At 36.2% G+C, this 23,817-nt stretch overlaps 6 protein-coding genes across 6 annotated transcripts; 4 read left to right on the forward strand and 2 right to left on the reverse strand.

The window, feature by feature from the left end:
- Positions 1 to 6,012: 6,012 nt before the first annotated feature.
- Positions 6,013 to 6,846, forward strand: GL218_08685 (uncharacterized protein; the record flags this gene model as incomplete). The annotated part of the gene is made up of 1 exon (XM_033585492.1): positions 6,013 to 6,846. The coding sequence occupies one exon, from the start codon at positions 6,013 to 6,015 to the stop codon at positions 6,844 to 6,846; it is 834 nt and encodes a 277-aa protein (XP_033440488.1).
- Positions 6,847 to 7,271: 425 nt separating this feature from the next.
- Positions 7,272 to 8,788, reverse strand: GL218_08686 (Reticulocyte-binding protein 2 like protein a; the record flags this gene model as incomplete). Its single annotated transcript, XM_033585493.1, has 4 exons — positions 7,272 to 7,628; positions 7,681 to 8,032; positions 8,100 to 8,727; positions 8,782 to 8,788. 4 exons carry the CDS (start codon positions 8,786 to 8,788, stop codon positions 7,272 to 7,274), a joined length of 1,344 nt encoding a protein of 447 aa, XP_033440485.1.
- Positions 8,789 to 10,142: 1,354 nt separating this feature from the next.
- On the reverse strand, positions 10,143 to 11,642 carry GL218_08687 (Phosphatidylinositol N-acetylglucosaminyltransferase gpi3 subunit; the record flags this gene model as incomplete). The annotated part of the gene is made up of 2 exons (XM_033585494.1): positions 10,143 to 11,100; positions 11,161 to 11,642. 2 exons carry the CDS (start codon positions 11,640 to 11,642, stop codon positions 10,143 to 10,145), a joined length of 1,440 nt encoding a protein of 479 aa, XP_033440486.1.
- A 442-nt stretch (positions 11,643 to 12,084) lies between these two features.
- On the forward strand, positions 12,085 to 14,694 carry GL218_08688 (ATP-dependent RNA helicase dbp6; the record flags this gene model as incomplete). The annotated part of the gene is made up of 1 exon (XM_033585495.1): positions 12,085 to 14,694. One exon carries the CDS (start codon positions 12,085 to 12,087, stop codon positions 14,692 to 14,694), a length of 2,610 nt encoding a protein of 869 aa, XP_033440489.1.
- Positions 14,695 to 15,985: 1,291 nt separating this feature from the next.
- GL218_08689 (uncharacterized protein) lies at positions 15,986 to 16,588 on the forward strand (the record flags this gene model as incomplete). The annotated part of the gene is made up of 1 exon (XM_033585496.1): positions 15,986 to 16,588. One exon carries the CDS (start codon positions 15,986 to 15,988, stop codon positions 16,586 to 16,588), a length of 603 nt encoding a protein of 200 aa, XP_033440490.1.
- An 868-nt stretch (positions 16,589 to 17,456) lies between these two features.
- GL218_08690 (uncharacterized protein) lies at positions 17,457 to 17,867 on the forward strand (the record flags this gene model as incomplete). The annotated part of the gene is made up of 1 exon (XM_033585497.1): positions 17,457 to 17,867. The coding sequence occupies one exon, from the start codon at positions 17,457 to 17,459 to the stop codon at positions 17,865 to 17,867; it is 411 nt and encodes a 136-aa protein (XP_033440333.1).
- Between the last annotated feature and the right edge of the window lie 5,950 nt (positions 17,868 to 23,817).

Raw genomic sequence — 23,817 nt, forward strand, 5'->3', positions numbered from 1 at the left:
TTTTTATTTTAATCTTTTAATTATATTAATAAATTTTTTAATAATTAATAATAATAGTTTTAGATTTAATCTTTTTTTGTATATTTATTAATTATATTAAATTATACCTTATATATTAAATATTAAAATATTATTATTATACTTTAATTTATATATTTTTAACTTAAATTATTTATTAACTTAATTATTAATTTAATTAATTTTTAATATTATACTTTCCTATAATTTATTAAGAAAAATATAAATTATAATAAATCCTAAATATTTATTTACTATAATTAATAATTATAATATTTTATTATATCTTTTAAAAAAATTAAATAAATTTTAAAATATTTTTTAAAATAATTATAAAAAATAATGTTTAAACCTTTTTTTTAAAATTATATATTTAATTTAAATTTTTACATAAATTTTATATTTAATCTTAAATTTACCTTTAATTTTTACTCCTTTAATATTATATATTAAAGCTTTTAAAATATCTAATTTTAAATAACTTAATTTAAAATATTATAAATCTTTTATATTTTTTTTTTTTAATAGAAACTTAAATAATTTCTTTAAAATAATTAATATAAGATAAATTATTATATTAGTTATATTATTATATAGTTTGGATATTGCAGGGATATAAAAGAGTAGTAAATAAATTTAAAATAGTTTATATTTAAAAAATAAAAGGTTTAATTATTTAATTAATTATTTTATAACCGTATTACTTATACATTTCTTATATTTTAAGATATAATTTTCCTTATAATATTATATTCCAACTTTTTCTTATAAAATAACTTTTAAAATAATATTAACGTAAAAATTTTTTATAATAATAATATTTATTAGCGTTAAATTTTTTATATTAAGCCTTTTAAACTTATTAAAAATCCTTTTTAATACCTTAATACCTTATCTAATAATAAAAAAAGTTAATAAACTAGTTTTTATTATTTCTTTATTTTTGGTTTTTATTTATATATTAAATTTTAATAAAACCTTATTATTAATTAAATAAATATCTTTATATATATTTAAAATTATATTAGTTATTAAAAGGTAATATTTAAGGCGTATTATAGTTATATAAATCCCATAAATGGACTAATATTGTATAATTATATTATTAACTATTATTATAATTATAAAATTGCCAAAATAATTACCTTATTTATTTAATTAATAATCTTTTAATTTTTATTTAAATTTTAAATTAATTTATTAATTTTATAATATAATAATAATTTAAATCAATTTTTATTTAATAAATTAATAACGTTTTTTAATTATTTTATATTAATTTTAATTAAAAAAATACTTTATTTAATAATTGGATTTATTAATGATAATATATTAAAAAATTTTATATTAATTAAGTTATTATAAATAAATATTTATATTATTATTTAAATATAAATAATTATAATTTTTTTTAATATTAATTAAAAGATTAACTTTTTTATTATTTATTAATATATTAATTAAATATATCCCTAATTTTATAGATGGCCTTTAAAATAAAAAGTTATTTTTTAATACAGTTAAAAATTATAAAAAATTTTTTTTTAACAGTTTAAAAATTTTTCCTATTTATTTTATAGTTATAAATTCTTTAATTTAACGTATAATCTAATTAATAATTTAATAAACTTTAATTATTTTTAAAAAATTAAAAGTAATTATGTTTTTTTTGATTTTAAAAATCTTATAAATATATCCATTTTTATATAATATTTGCCATTTAAAAAACTATTTTAATGGTTTTATTTTATTTATATATACCTATTATAAATATTTTTAATAATTTTCTTTTAATTTAATAATAATTAATAAATTAATTAGTTAAAAATATAATTTAATTTTATATAAAATATTAATTATCGAAATAAAATTATTACTAATACACTTTAAAGTAATAAATAAAAAGATTTTATTTTTAATAATTTTTTAAATATATTTAAATATTTAATTTATAGTTAAAACGGTAATAAATTTTTTTAATTAAATTAATATATAATTTTTTTAAACTTTATTAAATAATTTATCAAATTTATTATTTATAAATATAATTATTTATTTATTTATAACTTTAATATTTTTATTAAATCTTTAATAAACCTTAAATTTAATTTTACGTTTAAAAATTTCTTTTTATTTTATATTTTTTAATATAGGAACTTTTATCCTAATTATAAAATATACGCTTATATTATACTTTTTAAAATTAATTTAATTTTAAATATTAAACTATAAAATATTTTATTTTATACTTAATATTTAATATAAATAATTATATTAAATATTAAATTAAATAGTCAAAATTAATAAAATAATTTTAAAAAAATTTTTACCATAAATATCCATTATTATAAATATATAATAATTTTTACGGTAATTATATAAAAAAAAAAAAATTTAAATATTTATATTTATTATTATATATCTTTATTATAAATTTAAATATAAATCAAATTTATAACTATTAAAATTATAAGTATTATATAAATATATAATAATTTATATTATATATTAATTTATTTTTTTTAATAATATCTTACGTTTCGCGTAAGTTATTTATATAATTATAAAATTATGTAATAGTTGTAACTAAAAGCGTATAACTATTGTGGCAGCTACGCCGCCTTTACAGTTATGCCCTAACACCTCGTGCAACATTTCTATTTTTTATAAATTTAATTTATATATACAATTTAAATATTTTTTATTAATATTTAAATATTTTTTATTTAAAACCTTTTTAATATTGTTTTAAATATATTTTATTATTATTTAATTATTATTTATTATTAATCGATTTTTATAAAATTACTTTTTATTTATTTATAAAATAATATTAAATTTATATATATATTAATAAATTATATAAATATTTTTTACTTTTAATATAATAAATAAATTTATATTATTAAAATATTTTTAAATTTTAACCTTTTTTTTATATTAATTTATATATATTTTAACTTTATAATAAATATTTTTTATTTTTTATTATTATTAAATTAATTTATATATATTTTAATTAATATTAAATTATTTTTTATTTATATATAAAATAATATTAATTTGTATATATATTAGTAAATTATATAAATATTTTTTATTTTTAATATAAAAAATAAATATATATTATTTAAATATTTTTTACTTTTTATATAAAAACAAATATGTATTATTTAAATATTTTTTATTTTTGATATAAAAATAAATATATATTATTTAAAAGCTTTCTATTATTTTAAAATATTAATGGCAATTTGTATAAATTTTAGCCATTTTATTAAAATTAATTTTAAATTATTTTAACTTATATATACATAATAATATAATAAGAACGAAATGATTTTAAAATAATAAATAAGTTTATTAAATTAATGTAATTATTTAGTAAATTTATAAGATTTGATTTAAATAGGTTTTAAATAAAAAATATTTAAATTTAAGTTTAAATATTTTTTATTTTTGGCCATTTTAAATCGGGGTAAATTTTTTACCAAATTTAAATGCTTTTTATATAAAAAGCTAAAAAACTAATAGTTAAACAAAATAAATATTTGATTTTATTAAAATTAATTTTAAAAATATATTATAAAATTTTATTAATTATATTTTTATTATAACTTTATATATTTTTAACTATATATATTTTAATTTAAATTATTAAAATTTTTATTACGTTATTAGTTGTAAGTTTAATGTTAAATTTTTTATTATTAATATATTTTTATTAAAGGTTTTACGTTTATTTAATTATATTAAATGTATGTTAATTTAAAAAAAATGAGTAAAGTAAAATTAATAATAATATTAATTATTATAATAATAAAAATAAGTAAAAAAAGTAATAAAAAAGATATTATTATTAAAATATATATTATAAAAGAAAAATTTATTTAACTTTATTTTTATGAATTTTTTTTAAAAGAAAAAACGGTGTTATTATATATTTTTATGGTTTTTAAATGTTGTTGTTTTTTTAAGTATTAAGTTTTTAAATAATATTAATAGTTAAAACTTTTTAAATGAAGTTAAAAATTTTTTTAAATAAAATATAAATTTATTAATAAAATAAAATTATAACGTAATTTATAATATTATTGTTTTTTTTTAATATTTTATATATTATAAATAAAAATACGTAATAAACGTGTAAATTAATTAATATAAATTTTTTTAAAACTATTTATTTAATAAAATAAAATTTTAATATTATTTATTTATACGTAATAAATCTAAATTTAAGATTTAAAATTTAACGCGTAAATTATTTTTTTTATTTAAAAATCTTAAATTAATATAAGGTTTTTTAAAATTATATATAAAATTATGAAATTTTAAATTTAAAACTATATATAAAAATATAAAATTTTAAAATTATTTACTTTTTTTTATTAAAATTTAACGCGTAAGTTATTTCCTTTTTTTTAAATATTTAATTAATTTATAATTAATTTATTATTAATTATTAATTAATATTAAATAAATAAAAATATTGTATATAATATAAAAAAATATTATATATATAATAAATAAAAATTGTTATTAATAATGTTTAATATGTATTTTAATTGTAAATTAAAATATGTGAAAATATATATAAAATAAATGGGTTTATTTTATTTAAATTACATGATTAACGTTTTTACATTTTTTATAATTAAAATATTAATATTATAATTATTTAAATTATAAATAATTATAATTAAAAGTTTAAAAAAATTTAAATATATTATATTTATTATCATTATTATTAATACGACATGGATTTATAATTTTTTAAAAAAATTAAAATATATATTTAAAAAATCGGTTATATTATTATAAAATTTAAGAAAACGCATGTATTTGCAAGCTTACGCAAGCGTTTTTACATGTTTGTAAACTTGTATGGTAAAATTTGTTAAAAATATTTAAATTAAATATTTTAATGAATTTTAATTAATTATTTTCTTTATTAATTTATCAATTTTTTATCATTTATTTATTAATTATTTATTAATTATTTATCAATTATTTATCAATTATTTATTAATTATTTATTAATTTTCCATAATAATTTCTAAAAGTTTAAACGTAAAAAATGTTTCTAACGGATAATAATATAATAATAATTAATTGGTTGAAAAAATTAATAGTAAATTGTTAAAAATAATATATATAAAAAGATTATTATTATATAAAATAAAAAGTAAAAATTGGTTATATCGTAATATAATATATTAATAAAAAAAAATTTAACCAATAAATTTACCAAATTTTTAAACAAAAAAAACATTATAAATTTATAAAATTATTAAGTTTAAAAAATAAAAAATAGCTTTATAATGTGTTTAAAAAAACGTATAAAATATACTTATTTTATAAATAAAAATATATAATAATAAAAAAATTATAATATTTGGTTTAAATTTTATTATATTAATAAAACCATATATAAATACTAAATTTTTATAAACTTTAACTATATATATAATAATATATATAAATATCATTATATTTTATATTCCTTTAAAATTTAAAAAATATAAGCCATAAGTTTTTAAGCTGTTTATAACGCAGTAAATATAAACCAGTAATAGCAATGGAACAAATCTAGGTCAATATCGAAATAACTTTAAACAATGCTTTCCAATTTAATCCTTAATCCTCAAACGCATTTTGCGCTAGCCAGTTGGGAGGTATTGCGCCGAAAAGGTCTCGACTCAAGCTCTTGGCAAAGACTTTACCAGATACATCGTAAAGCCCGATCCCATACCTTGTAATTATAGCTGCGCCGCAGACGACATTCTAAGGCTATGGATTATACCTGTTGTTGCTCATTTACTAAAATGGCAACTAAAATCGGAATGTAACCCCGGCGTAGTGACTCAATTGTCGCTCAATTCATATATAGATGGGCCGCGCCGCTTAAGACCCGACTAGCAAGCTGCTGATTATTATCTCATAGTAAACACATTAATCAACTCCTGCCTACGTTTGTAGTATAGGTTGCCTGAGATGAATGGCTTCGGGGCTCGAACCTTTCTAACAGCGGTCTTGGCCTTTAGTCAGGTACACGCCTCTTGGCCACCCATAACCGGCCACGACTTCGACTTCACCGCAGACTATCAATCTGGGCTTAAACTAAGCCCGTCTGAGCCACCAAAAACTGTTTTATCCGCAAAGGAAATCTTGTTTGAGCGACCGACAGTTGTACTCGCGGACCCGGATACCACTGGGCGCGATGATCGGTATATCGCTTTCTTGGAAGTATCATACGTGCCGTGGATCGACACGATTGACGACACCATTTACACCTTCCCCTGGATTAAAACGAATCTGATAGTGACGGAGAATGGCACGCTGAGTGATGAGCTACGGGAATCGAGAAGCATATACCGACCTGATGACACACCCAGCTCGGAGGTGCGGAACGCAACTATGCACGTCTGGAAGCAAAACCCCGAGCTGATTCGCTTCATCGAGGAGGACGATTTTCCTATATTCTGGCAGCTGGCACGCGTCTGGTCTAACAGTACTAGCAAGGTGGACCTAAACTTCCCCCGCGCCAATGTTGATTTCAAGATGCGCAATGAGACCGGCGAATTTAGGGGTGATGTCGACGAAGACGGTGCAAAGATTGACGGATATGTCTCGACTTCAACATCGGCCAGTGCGACGGCAGCCCCGACTGATGCGCCTAGCACTACTACTGGATCTGGCTCGGCGCCGGGGTCTACGACAACGAGTGTGGGAGGGTCCACGGAGACTCCTAATGCTGCTTCGTCTCATATTATCTCAACTTGGCTTACCACGGTCTCGGGTATATTACTTTTCATTTCTGCAATCTGAGTAGCTAATACTACATGTCGGTTGGACGATATCAACAGTAATTATGAGCAGATACCCACCCAAGATACTAAACTAATATGCTACTCCTATATAAAAATTAAATATTTTATACTTATCATTATACAATAAACCTCCTCTGATTTACGAATAATATTTAATCGTAAGCTTTAAGCTATACATCTTCCTCTTTAATTACATCAAAGCTCCTCGTACACTCATGAGCCTCTTCCAGAAATATTTTAGAACCATGCTCCCAAATACGTATTCGTATTCTCCCACATACTTAACCTACAGTCGCACTCCGCTATGTAGTCTTGATTAACTTGGCCCATTAATGACGCCATTCTCAATTCCGTAATATAGCCCCAAGAAAAGAAGGAAAGGGGTTGAACACATAGGGGAAATTCCAACAACACAAGTGCCTCCTATTCACTCTTCATTTGTCCAGTCGATAATCCCAATTCCTCTAGGAAGGCGGATTCGTCGACTACTTGTTCGATGGGGTCTTCGGATGGCTCGGATCTAGTGACGAGCTGGAGGACACCCATGTCGGATACTATGTAGTCTTTCACAGACAGCTTTAAATCTTCAACCGAATTCTCGTTTCGTGCGTTATACGTAGCTGTGTCTGACCGAACAGCGTCGATATAAAACTGACGAGCCTCCGTGGGACACATTCCCTTTCGTCGTTTATAGTTCCATATGTGTAAATCGGCCTTGGAACGCACAGAAACCCACTCTTGCTTTCTGTATTGGCATAGCTTCAGGATTCTGAAGTCTGACTAAATAGTCAAGTTAGTAAGGTTGGTTTAATAAGGGCCGCTGTGAGCTTACTTCGGTCAGAATTTTACCGTGGACGAGCACGATCTTATCGTAAATATAGAGATCGTTGTCATAATAATACTGCCATGCTGAAACGCTTCGAGTTCCGGATCCCGGGATATCATACCAGACAATGCTTTTGCTGTCTTTATACTTTTTTCGTCTTAATGTTGTTTCGATATCACCTACTTCGGCCGCGTCTCGATCGCCGTGACTTAAACCGCGCAGTGAGTTGATGAGAGAAGATTTGCCCGTCCCTCGGTTGCCGATAAAGGCGATATTAATGCATCCATCTTCGTACCCTGCTATGGTGCGGGCATACTTGATATCGGCATCGGTGATTTTGCGGTCTGGTAGAACACCACTATTATTTCTATCGTTAGCAGATAAAATACCTCGTGAACCGGAAAGGATTCATATGAAGGTCTTACAGTTCGCGCAGTTCACGCTCATATCTTTCTTTCCTCTCGGCCTCTCGAGCTAAACGTTCGTTAAGCTCTGCTCGTTCTAGGGCTAAGCGCCCTTGTTCCTCTCTAAGCTCAGCTTCTTGCCGAGCTAGACGTTCATGTTCTTCTCTGTATTCTGCTTGCTCTCTAGCCAAACGTTCTTGCCGTTCTCTCTGTTCTGCCTCTCGTCGAGCTAAGCGTTCTTCTCCCTCTCTTTTCTCTGCTTGTTCTCGGGCTATACGTTCTTCTCTCTCCCGTGCCTCTGCTTCATTCCGAGCTACGCGTTGTTGTTCTTCCCTGGACTCTGCCTCCTCTCGGGCCAGACGTTCTTGCGCTTCTCTGTGTTCTGAATGTTCTCGAGCTAAGCGCTCCTGATCTTCTCTAAGCTCGGCTTGTTCCCGAGCTATACGCTCTTGTTTTTCGCGGCGCTCTGCTTCTTTTCGTGCTAAGCGTTCTTGCTCTTCCTTTCTTTCGGCTTCCTGCCGAGCCGAACGTTCCTGTTCTTGAGCAAGGAGAACTTCGGTGATTTTCTTATTCGTCTCCTTATATTTCTGTTCTGTTTCGAATGCTTTTTTCTTGTCGAGGAACCACCAAGCAATCATAGGGATCGTTTCTATCGTATGTGTGTTAATAACAGAGTTATTGATATGAACTTTCTGGCACCTACCTGCCATGGTGGTCTTATCAAAACCTATATTAGGATCGGAATTTTCGGCTTGTTTTACACTGTGAGTTGAAGAGTCTTGGGAAACTCTGTCGTGAACAAATAATGTCTTCGAGACAATGAGTCGCCGAAGAAATACAAAGTAATAGGTTACAAATTTCGAAAAGAAGAAGAGAATAAGTTAGGAATTCGAAAGTATCATTACTCCCTACTCCGTGGAAATCAACCCCCCTATTTCCGAGCTCCTACAAATCGATATACTTCCATTTATATTGTTTAGTCATATCCCAGAACACATCGTTGGCTATTTTGAGTCGTAGACCTCGATTAAGCTAGGTGGCATTTAGGTGTGTATCACCCCAACAGTAAGACTGTCCGCCACGTATCATGATCCGGCACGCATACGAAATCTCTGAACATACGTGGTAGCTTCGATTACCCCAACGTAGGAAGCAGTAGGGTAGAAATTGTTTCCTGTACAGATACCCTGAGTCGAGTCAATCACAGAAGCCGGAGTCTGCTTATATGACTCGATGCTTCGCTCAACGTGACCAATGGCTTCTTACCACAACACAACATAGCAGTTGTGTTACCCTAGGCTGTAGGATGTATTGAATCTAAATAACATCATTGATTACGTCGTTATTTAGGAGTAAGCGAATTAGTGGACAGCAGTGGCATCCACATATTAAGGATTGCTTTCATATCTGTCTTTAGTTGCCTGACGTATTGTTTAGGTGCTCACTAACGTCCACCGACTGATGTTAGGTCTTACCAGGGACATGTAAAATTCGCCCCTACGAGTTGCTTCTAGGTCGTTGTAGAAAGGGGATAAGTAAAGCAAAGCTGATGATAGGGGATGGCCCGGAGCTCAGAAGTGGTATGATCTGGTCTTGGGTATTAATGAAATTCACGGGGAGACTCGCTTCCTTGTTTCGCTTGCCAAATGATTAAATGATGTGTCGTATTTATCAAAAGGGCGGCTCTACGTAAATATTATTGGTCTTGGGTTTCGCGGAGTTGCATTTGAAGGCACCGATATAATGAAAACACTTTACACAATCCCTCCGTCGTACCAGCAGTCCTACGACGAGATTATATAATAATTCCTCTAGGCCGTTGAATGATAGCTGAACTGGGTATAGAAGACTTATGTTATTCAATGGTATTGCTCTATCCGTAATTGTGAGGTACCTACCTAGGTAGGGTCGACACGCAACGGTGGCATAAACCAGATCAACATTTAAGCAATGGGTATCTCTATTCGCTGCTGAAATATTCGCCTGACCTATAGTTACGTAGTTAACCCTACATTCGATTACATAGATGTATGCGTCTCTAGACGGCTTTTACACGTCAGAAGCCTAATCATCGTCGTCGCCTTCAAATTTCTTTCGCGGCCAATCCCGCGCGAAATCGATCCGGTCCCTAGGCCAGAACCATTCGCAAAATACAAATATCAGGTAGTCGATGATGACGCACAGGCAGAACAACTTGCCAGCCCAGACACCGCAACCATAGTAGCGCTTGAGCCGGTCAATGAGAGAAAAGTTGCGCCCGCGTGTGGCATGCCAATGTGGGTCATGATTAACATCGAAGCCGTAAAATTCGGCCTCGCTGACATCCCCCGATATGCCTTGATAGACGCGTTCGGTGCGCTTCGCTACGTTGGTCCATGAGTACATGGCCTTGACCTGGTCGTGGAACTTCTCCGTGCGGACTTTATTCGCACGGAGAGCCGCAATAGCCCTCCCTGTTGCGGTTACTAGGTCATCCTCCTCGGGCTTCGCGAATACCGTCATATGTGACGGAAGCACCTCGGGAATACCTCCGACGGCTGTGCATACGACGTATAAACCGCAGCTGGCGGCTTCGACGATGACTGTCCCAAAGGCTTCTGTGAGACTGGGGTGTAGGTAGACGTGACCCCTCACCATCACGTCTCGTACATTTTCGTGTCGCACGGGCCCTAGCATCTCGATCTTGTCCTGTAGCACGTTCTGTTCGATCATCTGCTCTAGTTCGATAGCCTTTGGCCCCGAGCCGGCGATGATGAAACGAGTATTTGGGTGGTTCTCTAGAATTCGAGGGATGGCAGCTATGAGGAGATCTGTTCCCTTGTTGTAAAATAGACGACTAATAACAACGATGGTGAGGGTGTCGTTGGGTCCGAGAGGGTGCGCTGGTAAAGGATGTTGGACAAATGGTAGGCTACTTAGGTCTGGACGGGGTAGAGGCTTGAAATTTTCGGAGACGAGAGCATTAGGAATAACAGAGACCATGAGAGGATCTAGGGCTGCTCTAAGAACTGTGTTTTCCTTGCTTTGAGAGATGTGAGCGAAAGTATCGAAGTAAGGACTGAGAAAAGGTTAGAAAACGCACCATGTATTACTGACGCATATTACGTGGTCGACATCGCTGAGTGTGAACTTGAGCAGTTTATTAGTCAAGATGCTTGCCGCATCAGCGAAGCCAAACAACGAATGATCGGTAAAGACGGTTCGTAGGCCCATGGTCCTGGCATGTAGCATTGCCTCCTGGCAGAGGGTGCTCAAGCTGGCATGACCGTGAACAATCTGGATCTTTTCGCGAAGGATGATGTTCCGAAATAAGGGAAAGAAGGAGAATACGGTAGGAAAGGTGGCAGATCGGTAAATAACGGCGAAGGGGACGTGGAAGACCTTGATGCCGTTTGTGAGATAGCGAACTCCTTTCCGATCGTCATAAGCATGAGTTATCACGATGACTTTATGACCTCGGTCGATTAACTTGGAGGCAAGCTGATAGATGTGACTCTCGACGCCTCCCGGCTGGGGGAAGAAGAAATCGCTAACCATGGCGATATTATACGTTCGGTGCGGCATCGCGGCGGGTGATGAGCGGATCGTTGGAAATAATTTCGTGTCATATTCGGGAATTATCAAGAACTTCCGCGACGAGAAAGTAGTAAGAATTAACGTACTCTTGTAACCAAGTCATTAGTTAGATATATCTATCGAGAAATGTTGAGATGGTTAGGATTGGCTAATTGGAAATCCGGGGTTGAAGTACTAGCCTTAGCACGTTTTAGCATACTATTGATCCACAAGCCCCATATAAGACAGTTATCGATACGGAGTAGTCTTATCTAAAAAATAAAAAAAAACCACCTGAAAAGCCCAAAGATAACTAAATTAGGAAGGCGGCCAACTTTTTATGCGATGGCAGAATTATTGTAGCTTCTATCATACGGAGTCTCACTTTAGAAACCTATTTCAAAATTCATTCTCTCACAATTTAAAAACGTCATTTCGCCGGCTTACAAAAATGTATGCGCGATATGTGCCACCACCAAAAGGGACTGTTCAGAAGAGCCCGGAGCCATTGCAGACTATTGAAACAGTATCGAACTCTGTGAAGTCGCAGCCGACAGCTTATGCAAGATACATTCCACCTTCAAAACCCGTCAATAATCAATCTGATTATCATCAACCCTCTCAGCATGTTCACTTTCAAGATGATATCAATGGAAATGAGCCACCGAATAAGAAACCTAGGCTGATGGACGAGAGTCATGTTACTAAGGAGTCAAAAAAGAAGAACAGAAAATCAAAACAATCCAAGGAGCAACACACCAGTGCAGAAGACCTAGAGGAGGCCGCTGATGATGAGCTCGTGATAGAGCCGGCCTCTCAAGTTAAGCCAGATGAAATTGAGATAGCTCCAGAGCTGGGCGCATTAGAACCGGTAGCACCTCAGCAACCAACTCTAGAGAAGCTTCCCGAACTTCCTGATCAAGGGCGGAAAGAGAAGAAAATTAAAAAGAAATCGAAAAAGAAGGGAAATTCAGAGGCTCAAGCTGAGTCCGAGGATGAAACCCCAATACGGCACAAAGCAGTTCTAGAAAGAGCGGCAAAGTCAATACGAGCTCCCGAGCTCCAATCTGTAGCAGACAAGCATGAAGATACACTGATGCAAGATGCGCCAGACGCCAGCGATGGAAACGAAACGAAGGCCGCCGCCGATAATTCTATGGACGTGGATGTAGATACACCCGAAATCCGTGGTCTTCAACCGCTACCTCAGCCCAAGCCGGTCGTTTCTGAAACTACGAAACCGGCTTACGAGACATTACCGTCCTGGTTAGCGAAACCAATTCGTGTATCTCCGCAGGCTACGGCACACTTTACAGAGTTTGGGCTCTCACCGGACCTAGGGATCACTTCCGAAGTATCAGAGAGGTTGGCTGCGAATGGATATAAGCAAGCGTTTGCTATACAAACCGCTGCGATACCGTTGCTTCTTCCTCATCACGACAAGAATATGCATGGTGATGTTTTGGTTTCCGCCGCGACCGGTTCTGGAAAGACTCTAGCATATGTCCTACCCCTAGTACGAGACTTGAGCCAAGGCAATCGACATCTGACAAAGCTCCGTGCTGTGGTTGTTCTTCCGACTCGGGAACTTGTGAAGCAAGTTCAACAAGTATGCGAGGAATGCGCAGGCGCATTTGCTCTCAATGGTACTAAGAGGAGAGTACGTGTTGGAATCTCCATGGGTAGCCAGTCCGTTGACCAAGAACAAGCCGCCCTTGTCGAAAGGGAAGAGGAATATAACCCGGAAGCATTCGCTAAACGGAATAGGAGACTTGCTGCTGAGAGCGAATATGGTTCTGATGATGAGAGCGGCAAGGGTTACAATACCGAAGATGAAGAGAGAGCAGCGATTCAAAAGAAAGAAGACAGGATCCAAACATTACCGGACCACGTAATCGCATACAAATCCAAGGTTGATATTCTTATCTGCACGCCTGGGAGGCTTGTTGAACATATTAAATACACACCTGGTTTTTCGTTAGACTTTGTCCGTTGGCTCGTCGTTGATGAAGCCGACAAACTGCTCGGCCAAAACTTCCAACAGTGGCTGGATATAGTTATTCCGCGACTGCAGTCGAGTAATGGCTCCCGAAACCACAAGCAATCCAACCTGTCAGGTGTTCGGAAGGTCATTCTCAGCGCTACGATGACAAGGGATCTTGATCGTCTAGAAGGGCTAAAGCTTCGCTGGCCCAAGTTAATCATACTAGAGGGCTCAGGTAATACTGAAGAGCCAGATGCTACTATAAGTCAAGCTGACCTTGCGCTTCCCGAAACGCTCGGAGAAGCTGCACTCAAAGTTAGCGACCCTAACCTCAAGCCGCTCTTCCTGTTAGATCTACTTCAGAGCAATTACATACTGGGTCAGATCAGCTATGACAGGTCGAGAGATGATACTTCAGATAGTGACACCTCTTCATCTGGATCCGACTCGGACTCTGATTCTGATTCGGGCTCTGATTCAGGTCTAGAGAGATCACTTAAGACTTCCAATATCACCCCCCTTACCACGAACACACCTAGTGTCTTAATATTTACCAAATCAAACGAAACAGCTCTACGTCTCTCACGTCTCCTTTCACTGCTTTCGCCAAAATTGGGCGCTCTTGTCGGCACACTTACCTCAACAACGCAATACGTAGCTCGGAGACGCACTATTCGGTCGTTTTTATCTGGAAAGTTACGCATTCTCGTTGCGTCCGACCTGGTTGCTCGTGGCATAGATCTTCCTACTCTGGATCATGTTGTCAACTATGATATGCCGTCTAGCATAGCTTCATACATTCATCGCGTAGGCCGTACGGCCAGAGCTGGGAAGACCGGCAAGGCGTGGACACTATTTACTAATCCGGAGGCAAGGTGGTTTTGGAACGAAGTAGCTAGTGAGACCGCTATCCAAAGGAGCAAGAAAGTAGAGCGCATCAGGGTGACTGAGGAGAAAGAGGATGCGTTCGAAAGAAAGATAGCTGCTTACGACTTGGCACTTAAGAAATTAGGAGAAGAAGCAAGCGGGTGGAAGAGTCGACCGCGCCATCCTAAGGGGCATACTCTCGAGTCATAGTAGCATTGATCTATACGCTCATACAAATACCATTAATAAATGCAATAGCTCCTCGATACGTACAAGACACATATTTATCCCCGATACATGAAGACCCGAAATATTACATAAGACTTTTTCAACACTTATGGCCTTCTAAGTGTCATAAAATTAAGAACAACAATAATGCAATGAATCTCATCGGTTAGACATAGATGCCAAGCAGCCGGAAGAATGATAATTCAGGCTTATTGAGCCTTTTACATCAGTCTTACGACCATCTGCTCAGAGTGAAATTTACGATGTATGTCAGACAGGACTTCATTGGTCAATACTGGAATACGACACACTCTTCACACCGTTTACGTAAAACTCCAAATCTTTTTACTTGATAGTGTCAGCTGGACAGAACTAAGCAACTTGAAGGTATATTCTTCGACAACCCTTCTGCCTCGTGATGTTAGCTGACAGTTCCAACATAACCAACACGAAACTAATTACATGGAAAGAGAGTTGGATTTTCAGCCCCGCTGCTAACAGTCATAAGTCTTAAGTAGCCATTACGGATAAAAAGGCTATGCAAAAAAATATCAGCAGAGCATATGACAGACCTTTTGATCCTTCGAGGGGTGCTAGCCATACTTAGCATGGTCCTGGAGGCTTACCATACTAGCGGAGCTGAGGCTGAGAGAAAGCTTGAGAGCACACATGGCTGACAACAACTCCAGCCTTAATGCTAATATATTAAGCCGTAGGCTATTACAACCACTTCTAAACTCGCTATTACTGGTCAAGATAGGTGTATGTCATCCTTCAATAACGAGGCTTTGACAGTCACCCGGTACCGGATGCTTTGCTATCCGGCTTTCTTCAAGTTCATATTAGGCGGCACTAATCTTTTCCTATTTCTTAGCACCCCAGGACGTTCTTTACGAAATCTAATAGTTATAGACTAAATTCAGCTGTTGGTGTTAGACCTCCAATAGGCGATGAAAATAGTACTCCATTAGCGTCAGCAGCTGGAAGTTCCTCATAATATCACGGTTAGTTAGGCATACTTTGGATTAAAAATAGAATCAACCTAGAGCACCATGATAGTGTCCTAGGTCATAGATATCGCGAGATGTTGAGAGTGAAATTCTCGTAAAGTGTTTATATAAAAAGGCATCTCGTCTTCCAAAAGAAAGAACAGTAACATCACAGAATCAATCACAAGCACAAGCATATATATATCTACTAGAACCTTTTTAATTCTTAATATCAACTCTGCAAACCTAACAGTTTACCCTGAATCTATTCTAAAGCCCTCAAGATGAAATACACCACCGCCGCTCTTTGTCTTATTTCAGCTACCCTCTCTCTCGCCGCCCCAACCGTCATAAACACTGTCAGTGCACGAGAAGATCACACCTGGGCTGGCTTTGCTGTACCTAGCATCATCAAGAACCACGACATCACCAGTAACCTAAACACCCAGGATGTTCAAACTGCCACAGTGCGTAACGGTAACATAGAGACAAGCACTCTATATGATATCCCAATCCCGGAGTCCGCTGCGGGTAAGACCTGCACTCTAGTCATCCACGCCGGCCGTATCGGCAACGGCGATAATGTGCTTGGCGAGAAGGCTCTTGACCTCTTCCGCAACTCTTTTACGGATCTGGCCAACCTACCGTCGGGCAACCTGCGTGACACCCAGCTAGCGCGCGTGCGTTTTGATGATGCCACCGGCTTCTATAACTTCGACAAGGTCGGCTTTTCTAATCCGGCGGTCGAGAGTTTCCCCTGCCCCGCTGGCAAGACCCTCCACTGGGAGACGGTTGCTGTCGGCCAGTTCGATATCAATGTCATTAAACAGGACTTCGTGGTTGATGGTACTAACGCGCCTAACGGCCTGAGCGTTGGCTGGTTCTAAGCCAGTCCGATGATACTTCAGTTACTGATAACTATTGGATTGGCCGTTTCAGAAGTTTGGGTTTATATTTGAATTTTTTTTTTCCATATGATCCCGGTTTCTTTCGTTTTTCTACATTAAAGCGGGCGCGTTTAGTTTTAAGAATTATTCAGGTTGGAAAAGAATAGGGGCTGGGCTAGTCGACTTGGTTTAGGGACACTCCTTAATTGTTATTTAATGATATATGTAGTAATCGAGCTCGCTAATACCGCTTAATATCATAAGACCATTTTGCATTTAATGGAACAATTCAACAAAGTACTTGGTATAGTACGATAACTTTCCTAGAAATGATATCAGATTATAACAAATTGGGTACGGAAACTATTCTCTTCACGAGTGGTTATTACCGACCGCTCTTACCCCATGATGTATAATAAATGCCTTGAAGAAAAACAAACTATAAATGGACATATGTTGCAAATAGGGACCTGGGGAAGTCCGAAACAGTTACAGTTGCCGCAACATTCGTAATCTCCTCTTGTACATTTAGTTATCAGGACAAGTTCATCGAAGTGCTAAATAGTCGAGTTTATGAGAGAAGATACATATTTTCAGACCTGGCTCTACATAATGCTAAGCCTACCAGGCATACGTCAGTATCCTAAGAAGGATTACCCACCGTCCGTTGTGTCACTTAGTTTACCGGGTCAAATAAGCAATTATAGAAAAGAATATCCTATTGGTCTTTTGGCTACGTCTTACTCTCCTTGGATCATTCAAATATAACTTGAAGAGACTTCCATCTTTACATTCCCAAAATAAATTCCAAAGTTATCAACATCACATATTAGATTCCAGTACAAGAACGTGATACTACACCATTATCATGGCATTCTCCATCCTATTCTTCTTCACACGCAAAGCCGGCATCTCACCGGAGGAGTTCAAGGAGCACCTTGAAAACATTCATATGCCTATACTACAAGAGGTAGCGGGTCCGCACTTCCCGCTATCGCATAGACGGCACTATATCCAACGCACTCAAGGCCAGGGGGAGGGTACAACTAGGAATGCCTCGACCCCAGCTCAAATACTTCTCGGGTCACAAGCTGACTTTGATTACGACGTTGTTGCCGAGTTGACATTTCAGGATGCTGCGGCCTTCCAGACTTTCATGGCGTTTTCGCACACGCCTGAGAAGGCAGCAAAGGTTGGTGCTGATCAGGAGCTCTTTCTGGACCGCTCCCAATTGCGCGCTGTCGTCGTAGGCGGGACTGAAGTCACGAAGCGGGAATAGGAGGTTCATCAAGTTATGACGGATAATAGGAAGTACTGCTGCACAGACTCTTGATACGGACTACCTATGTCTACCAATTTGGAGGCTGGAATATTGGCAATATTGTTAAGGGGAAAATATAAAGAAGTTGAAATGATATCAATGTTCCGACGCTTTAACTCCTTCTCTCATTGTGATATGATTCAAGTATTTATGCAATGTATGCATGTTTAAGAAAGAGAAGGTAAACCTTCGAAGGAAGAATCGTTATTACTTTAAACCCCGTTACTAGATTTGCAAGTTTAACACTATAATAGTATGCCTGGAGTCATAATGAAATGTCTCTAGCGAAGGTAAGATGCTGACTGCATAGGTATGTTTGATAGGTTTCAAAGTAGCTGGGCGGTCTACCCTTTTAATTCCTCAAATATTTAGGACGAATGATAATTTATCTTCTCTTCTACTTTGTTCTTTTCTCTGATAACTAGTTATTTAAACTTGTATCTTTATTCTATTATAAGTGCACTTATAAGATCGTGTCTTTCTGTTCTAAAACACCAGATACCCTTGAAAAGAGCTACACTATTTTCGGGAACTTTGGCATCATGCTCTGCAAGGTCTGCAAATACGGACTTGAAAATGCACGCAAGCCCTCTCCGCTAGGTTCGGCCGAAAAACATATTGCAGACACAGAGGGGTTGCAACTCAGTCAGTATGAATTTAGTGCGTACAATACTGGATATTGTTACATATAGATGGTTTAATTTAACTTATAGCTTCACAGTACCTCGGAACTCATCTCCTGTCTTCTGGTATATACATGGGCACCATCGCGACGAGGATTCTTTTAATCGTTCCGCTCGGCAAGGGTGCGTCATGTGTAGTGATTTTCCCTTCTACGATAGTGCGGGTCAGGTCAATAAAGTGAAGGAATATGGCTTCTTTACCATATTCTGGGTTTCTTATGAATATGATATTCCATGTATGACAGTAGACTCGGGCCATGGCGTCAAAACTGTTTCTATGGTTAAGGGTAAGCTACGTTCCTTTGTCATCCATGCCGACTTTTGCGTCCACCTATCATGAAGCTTATGCAAGCTTTCAGCTTTACAACCTCTCGATAATAAGTTGAACTACGATATTCCGTATTCAACAGATTCTCCTCAAACATGGTCTATGATCTCCGAGTTGATGGAAACCTGTCTACAACATCACAGTTTATGCAATCTTAAACAAGAAAGTGAGAATTACAAACCAACTCGATTATTAAAGATAGGTTGTTCGCATGATCCATATTCACAAGATAGTATCACCTTCCAATTAATACGCGGAGATGAAGATTCTCATGTGTCTTCATACGCCACCTTAAGTTACCGATGGGGCGACAAACCGTTACATAAGACGTTTCGACTCTTGAAGTCTACATATGCTTGGCTAGAGAAATCTAATGCGGTTGATCACTTGCCAAAAACGATTAGGGATGCAATATATATCGCATATCGCTTAGGGGTTCGATACATGTGGATTGACCGCCTGTGTATTTATCAAGACTCGCCCGATGATTGGCGAAGAGAAGCCGGGACAATGCAAGACGTTTATCGAAATTCGGTATTTTGCATATCCGCCCTCGGCGCCGATGATGACGAAGGTGGCTGTTTCTTTTCACGCGATCCGTCGTTAGTTGCCCCTACGGCCGTCGACATATATAAAAATGGGGAAATGTTCAGGGCCGAGCTTGAAGACACGGCGTGGCATGCGGCATTTCGGTATGAACCTCTTATCCAACGAGCATGGGTTTTACAAGAAAGACTTATGGCTCCTCGTACTATATATTTTGGGAGTAAACAGGTATTTTGGGAGTGTGCAGAATCACATGCGTGTGAGACGCATCCGAGAGGTTTCGAGGGATCCCGCTCCGCATGCAACCTCATTGGCGCCGACAAGCACGAAAAGCACGTCGATATAGTATTTCCACTCTGGAAGCAGCTCATCGCCATTCCCACTACTCCGTGTATATTAAGAGACTTACAAACACGCATCCTTACTGATTGGAGTGCTACTATAAGCTTGTATTCAGATACGAAGCTCACCGTATCGACAGACAAGCTCGTGGCCGTATCCGGGTTGGCGAAGGATGTCAGAAAAGCATTACAACGCCTCAAACCGGGGAGTTATAGGTACCTAGCTGGCTTATGGGAATATCGCTTAATAGAAACATTAGGTTGGTATGTTAGAGTCGGCGTCCCGGCGTCCCGGGCGGTCTGTTATCGTGCACCTTCGTGGTCTTGGGCCAGTCTAAACGGCCATCTTATCATCCCAGATACATTTCACGAAGAAGTGGTCGAGATCAGCTCGTTATCGTCCGTTAATATAACTCTCCTTGGCGTTGATGACACCGGAGAAGTGGCTGAGGGCATATTAACGTTATATGGGCCGGTTTGTTTAGTTGACGCTCATGCCTTGTTGCACAACCAATATACCGTGGAGGCATTTCGAGAATTCGACACTGGCCAGTCGGTCAAAGTTGGCGCTAATGAGAGATTGCAGCATCAGCCAATAATCATATTTGATACTTCAGATGACTTTCGTAATGGGCTCGCGTGTATCTGGACCATCGCGCAGCCGGTGGTCTTAGGGGGATGGCAGGTATCTGGGCTGGCATTGCATCATATGAGAAATGATACATTTCTAAGAGTTGGTGTTGTTTCTTCTTACCATACTAGTCAGGCCGACTTGAATACGTTTATCAACTTATTCTCTCGAAGAGAAATAAGACTTGTGTAATGTATAAATAATTCAGTACCTAACCTAATCAGAGTATGTGTTCTCCTATGTGGAAGGTTCTACACGGGTTATCTTACATAACTACCTACCTAGTTAATGGCACTTTTCTTGAATTTCACATCGGATATAAATAAATGTGATCAGTGTTTCGTACAAGGGTTGATTTCCTCTTGGATAAAACAAGTATGGAGTTCGCTAGTCAGTGTTGAAGATGGGTTAAAGCTACCAGAAAATCGTACCAACGCTCGAAGAAAATTCAAAATTTAATTTTTGATGGGCATATTAGAATCAAATAACAGAGGTCATTCTGTCGAAAAAAACACAAGTCCGCACATACCTCCCGTTAATCAAATGGGGCAAGTTAAAATGAGAAACAATACCAATATCAATAGCACGTCTTCCCTATCTCCCTTGCTCCCCCAAAACCATTTTCCAACCCCTTCAGACTTTTCGTAAGCTACCAGGTGTTTGACCATTCCTATAGTGCCATAGACGACTGAGATCCCTGACTCGTACCGGTCCGTCTAAGGCACTTACTTCTTCGGCTAATTTCCCTTGCACGGAAACATCGGATTCTGCTAGGGCGATACGGTCTAGCGCCGCGAAGCTATGGTCGAGGCCTTCGCGGATAGCTTGGAAAAGGTTATCGCCTTCTCCCTGCCCGGGTGGGTTGATGACGCTATCCATAAACTCGTTGCTTTCTGCACAACCCGTGAACTCGCCGGATGAGTTCTTAGCCAATGGAAACATGTCGTTAAGGTAATGCTGATTTAGCAAATGGCCTCCGAGGGATTCGTGAGCGAAGAGCCGACCAACAAAATGGGGAATCTCCGGTGAGGCTGGAGTATTGGTTATGAAATGCAGAACACCCCAAAGAGCAACGAAATCAGTAGTGTGAGCGTAGTGCTCTATGTGTCCGATAGCTCGATCTAAGGCGGCAGCATGAGGTTCGGTTTCCCCTGAGCCCTGGTCGCTGGGAACTAGTGTACGAAGCTGTGCATTATCAGAATTCTTTTTGGCCGCTGTCTTGTCCGTCTCTCCTGGGAGATGAGGAAACTGCTCAAATATCCTGTTTAAGACACGGGGATTCTTTACTTGTGCTTCCTGGCTTTTCTTATGCCGATGGGGATTGTTGAAGTGATTTGCCGCATTGCCGAAGGTGTAAACTTCAAGCTTGGCGAGAAGATCCTGTGGAACCTCCTGTAAAAGCCAGTCTAAAACAAGCCCCCCTTCGATGCCGCCTTGTGAGTCTGACCCTCCAGTGTTAGCAATTGTTTCCTAATTATAGTTGAATAGTATTGAAGAAACGGTTATTAATGAGAAACAAAAGGTGAACTTGTGTGAGACTTTCTTTTGATCTTAGAATAGTAAGAAGTACAAAGTCTCTACTTACGTAAAATGAATACCACCGTTGTATACTGCGGATTATACAGCTTACCCTTAAGAATCTTATAAGCTAGACGAATATCAGTGGTTGCATATCCGAAGCAGCGTTGAACTATAGCTTCTAGTACATCGAAGATGACTCCGTTTGTGCGATTATGTATGCCTATAACAGGTCGTCCGAAGGTAAGTGCTAGGCGATTAAGGTTACCCTTGAGCCATGCTTCCCTTTTTCTTTTATTAGTAACAGCTGTATATGACTTAAAGCTAGCCATCATACCCCACGGAAATACCGTTTAAGAAAATCCACTGCTCATGCTCATATTTCTCCCAGTTAGGTGAGTATCTTGGCTCAGATGTGTACTGTATTGTGCATCCATTCAAGGTTCGACATATTAACTGGTTGACGACGAAGAAGGTAATTAATCCGGATATGAAGAGCCATCCAGGAAGGATGAACACCGATGGCAGCGCCAGAAGGAAAGCCACTTGGAGTATAACAAGGATGATGTGCACAAAAACACACCATATATGTGGGAATGTGAATGAAAGTTCGTCAAATCTTCCATCATAACAAGGCCAGAGAGGCCATACAACCCAGGGCAAGTATGGGGCGTACTTTAGAAAATACCAAAAATCCCAAAACACCAGTTTCCACGGCATATCAGTATAGCTGTAGTTGATCACAGTCCCTCCTCCGACCTGAGACCCGAAGAATTGTGTTTGAGGCATGGTAAAGCTATGGTTACCGTGCTTAGTAGCCCTTACACACAGTGTTGTGTTAAGATAGTATAGACGTGGTAGTTAAAATAGTATTGGTAGCGAAGGTGAGCAAAATTACTGAAAGAACAAGTCCTGTAAACGAGAATAGTCATTACTTATGGGGTACATTTCTTTTTCCGGAGGCTTATCACATGCTAGATTTTATTAGGAATCATCAATAGGCGAGGTAGTACATGTATAATAAGTATTACACAACTTCATGCTTTTCGTCGGAGGATACACAACATTGGAAGTTTCTACCCACATATACAACCCCCACTTACTTCAGGACCGACCTCATCCTTTCCGGGTATTACTTAACTAGTGAAAGCTTAAAGAACCTTTTAGGAATACCATATCATCAGTTCTGTGCACTCCTATTGTCCCCTGAGATATCTAACATCAGCTAGGTACTATCTTCCTCTAGTTATGCTTATATTATTATTCTATTGACTCTAATGCAAACCGTCATACGTCCACTTCTCGCATAAGGTCATTAGATAGATACTTCCGAGTGTAAATTTAATTCTACCCTAGTAGTTTACAGTTTAAAAGCTCTGACTTGTCAAAAAAAAAAAAAAATGAAACCTACACCAAAACTAGCAGATATAGAATTAGTTAACTACCTAGTTATATCAAAAGAGCTACATTAGGCATGTCATCTTCTTGGTATTTTTGGCTAGGTCTTTGAATACATTCACACATGTGATATACTTCTCAGTTGGCATAATAGTCGCAATTAGTCGAATGAATAAATTGCAGTGAAATTTTTATAAAACGTTTACCGGATGTTCCCGCAGAACCGTATCCGCAAGTTATTAGCACTAGCACTGAGGAGGTAAATTTTGAAATGTATCTCATACTCTACTCGCACCATTGAGAAAGCCCATTCCGAACATTAAATCAAATACACCCCCAATGTCCCCAAATACAGATTTCCTTGCAGTGTTAATTAAAAATATAGATTTTGATGAGTACGGGAATTTCCATTTACTAAGGCTTAATTTGAGAATGTGAAAAAGCAACCAGCACACAATGCCGT

The sequence above is a fragment of the Daldinia childiae genome, assembly GCF_008694065.1.
Source record: "Daldinia childiae strain JS-1345 chromosome Unknown Scaffold13, whole genome shotgun sequence".
Lineage (NCBI taxonomy): Eukaryota > Fungi > Ascomycota > Sordariomycetes > Xylariales > Hypoxylaceae > Daldinia > Daldinia childiae.